Raw genomic sequence first — 3,472 nt, 5'->3', positions numbered from 1 at the left:
GAGCGGACTTTATCCTAGGCAGATAAGGTTCGTTCTCGGAACGGCTGACTTTCTCCTATCCTTTCTTTCTTCTCTCTTCGATTTTGGACGATAAGACGTTCATCGGTAAGGAGGTAAGTTGTGTCCAAACATAGTCGACCAGTCGTCGATCAACATCGATGGACGAGGTGAATCTATGTTGTCGAGGCAGTTTTCAGTCGACATCGGTGGACTATGTATGGCTACACCTTTACTTTACAGTTCCCCCTATCAAACCTCTTAAAAAGAAAAATAAATAGCTCACCTGTGATCCTCTTCTGGATAAGCCCCGTGCACACTTCACTAGTCACGTGACCATGGATCAGTTCAGTTCCCCCAAACACAAACAGTATATCCGGCTCTGATTCAATCCTCTTCTCAATATCTCCACGGATATGTTTGCCATCTCGGATTGCTATCTTCACATCCAACTTGTGTCCACCAATCAGCTTCGAGCTTATGTTGGACTCGCACCAGGTTTTGATAAGAGATTGACTTTGTTTGCTATCTTCACATCCAACTTGTGTCCACCAATCAGCTTCGAGCTTATGTTGGACTCACACCAGGTTTTGATAAGAGATTGACTTTGCAGAATGTAATAATCATCATTGTTATCGTTTAAATCAAATAGGAGAACCTCGACACCTTTGTTAAGTTCGAGTAGATCTTGGTCCATTGTGACTTGGTTGGAAGAAAGAATTGATTGATTAATTTGTAATCCCCTGGTATGCACCCTGTTTACTGTTCAGAGTAGATCTTGGTCCATTGTGACTTGGTTGGAAGAAAGAATTGATTGATTAATTTGTAATCCCCTGGTATGCACCCTGTTTACTGTTTATAGTTCCCCTTTGTACAGCCAAGGGACTATAAACAGGGAGATACCAGGGAAGGGAGCAGATTAAACATGTGGTTCAAACCTGTCGAACTTTTGAAAAATTAAAATCAAGAATGAATTTATAGACTTGATGGTGCTCATTTCTTAATCAATCAAGAAGTGAATAAATTGAAGATGAGACTAGTGTTCCCCCCACATTGAAGCATCAAGGTATGTAGGTACAGATAGTCAAGAATGAATTTATAGACTTGATGGTGCTCATTTCTTAATCAATCAAGAAGTGAATAAATTGAAGATGAGACTAGTGTTCCCCCCATATTGAAGCATCAAGGTATGTAGGTATTACCTACAGATAGATACTCGTACGTGCCAAGTTCACGTATAGAGACCTACATACCTAGGATACCTTGATTGATTTTTATTATTGAATGATCAATGAGTATTTTATTAGCGAGGACAGAGAGTTGATTATGAAAGGACAAGATGAGAGACTCTATTTACTGCTCTTAATCAATCAAGAAGTGAATAAATTGAAGATGAGACTAGTGTTCCCCCCACATTGAAGCATCAAGGTATGTAGGTACAGATAGATCTATACTCGTACGTGCCAAGTTCACGTATAGACCTACATACCTAGGATACCTTGATTGATTTTTATTATTGAATGATCAATGAGTATTTTATTAGCGCCGAGGACAGAGAGTTGATTATGAAAGGACAAGATGAGAGACTCTATTTACTGAACGAACGAAGAGAGTTCTAAGTTTTGACTAGATGTTGGCCTGATCAGGGTTTTGAAGATCCGGTAGCAATTAGTTAATTATTATTATAGGTATTCCGCGTTTGATGAAATTTGACAGAAAATGAAATTTACCTATAAGGTCATTAAATGTGAACAAATTTTGTTCATTAGATTTTGGGCCCTTTCTGGGGACCCCATAGTGAAATCTTTAGGAGTTAACTATGATATGATGGATTCCAAGAGTACCCACTACCCAGACTTGTAGTGAAGGACATAGTTAATTATGTCATCTGCATAGAACAATATTAGACAGAGAACAATATGCAACTGATTACTTCTCATGCCCGATAAGTTGCATAGCAGACAATTTGTAAATGACACTGATGAGTAGGTAGGTAATTATAACGTAGGTACCTACCTACCTACAGGAGCAAACAATTTATACGGCACGTATTAAGAAATTTACCTAGAAAATGTCACTGAGAATGATAACAACAGGGAATTAAATGGAAGAAGAAAAGAAACAAACTAAAAAAAATCTAAAAATACTCGAGTAAAATACCAACATCCCCAACATAACCTAACTGAAGTAGGTATAACTTAATGGAGACGGAAAGTTGAACAATCATCATCCTTGAATAAGGGCCACCTTGATACGGAAATGCCAATTATATTCCCTACTTGAGGGATTAAAATATTTATTAATACCTAAATTCTTATGAAAATGAAGTCATGAGGATGAAATAAGTAAACACGGGTACCACCTACTGAACAATCGATATGAAACCAAAAAATAAACTTTTATAACACAAACACTGTAAACACCAAAGAGAAACTTCGAAAACAAATTGGAAAATGAATCATTCAAAAACACGAAGAAAGCACTTCATACATGTAAAAAATCAAATAAACGGTTTATACAATTTTGATATCGACCGAATTGAGAAACTATTGACGGAAATGCACAAACTAAATAAAACACTTCACATTCTAGCAACAATCATTTCACACCTAGACAAATAGACGAGTAATGATGACCTAATAAATATAATGAGGAAAAATAAATATCAACAAAAAATAAGATAAGAAAATTACTATTTACAATCTTACTAACAATTGAGAATATTACGGAACGGCATTATGGTGTGAGTATAATAGATGAACTGATACTGGTGTATTACTATAGTCCCCCAGTCCCCAGGTACTATAGGACCTGAATACTCAATACTACTATAATGTGTGATAACGTACAGACATAGGTTTGGAATGTCCCCTCTTCTGTACTGTTGGAATGGCTGTCTGAGTAGCAAGATAGACATCAATGTAAACAAGCATTTTGAATGAATGGCCTTTAGTTTAGACTGTAGAGTCTACTGTGGGATGATAAACAGGGAGAACACCTAACCCTAACAAGCCTCGCTCTTAAATTTCCAAATGGTTCAATCTGCTTTGAAAGACAGAGAAGCACTAGTTAAGCTAACTGGCACATTTCAAAAGTTCCACTCTGTTTCGAAAGAATAAGCAGAAGTCTTTACAAGGGTTGATTGACTCTGGTTCAGGACGAGCTCATTAAATATGACTGGAGATCAAATCCTGCAGTAAGACTGACAAATAATCTCCAGTTACCAACAACAACAAGAAAACCTAGGACGAGCTCATTAAATATGACTGGAGATCAAATCCTGCAGTAAGACTGACAAATAATCTCCAGTTACCAACAACAACAAGAAAACCAAAGAGGTCGGTCAGGTTTAGATATGATGGCACTGAGTGAATCACTATGGTGATCACATCACTTAATAACATCACGGCACTTCGCGTTAACATCACAGTATAACATTGGCACTTTGTACCATAGCTATAACTTCAGCAAGGTA

General features: G+C 37.2%; 1 protein-coding gene across 1 annotated transcript; it reads right to left on the bottom strand.

Moving 5' to 3' along the window:
• Positions 1 to 283: 283 nt before the first annotated feature.
• LOC108254044 lies at positions 284 to 3,159 on the bottom strand (the record flags this gene model as incomplete). The annotated part of the gene is made up of 3 exons (XM_017448998.2): positions 2,710 to 3,159; positions 515 to 699; positions 284 to 467 (listed from the first exon to the last, which is right to left on the bottom strand). Coding segments are annotated over exons 1-3 (574 nt in total), but the record flags the coding sequence as incomplete, so codon positions are not given.
• Between the last annotated feature and the right edge of the window lie 313 nt (positions 3,160 to 3,472).

Source organism: Diaphorina citri, unplaced genomic scaffold (genome assembly GCF_000475195.1).
Source record: "Diaphorina citri unplaced genomic scaffold, Diaci psyllid genome assembly version 1.1 scaffold7778, whole genome shotgun sequence".
In the NCBI taxonomy this organism is placed as follows: domain Eukaryota; kingdom Metazoa; phylum Arthropoda; class Insecta; order Hemiptera; family Psyllidae; genus Diaphorina; species Diaphorina citri.
The sequence above is the reverse complement of the archived record's forward strand: the minus strand, read 5'-3'. Positions and strand labels throughout refer to the sequence as shown.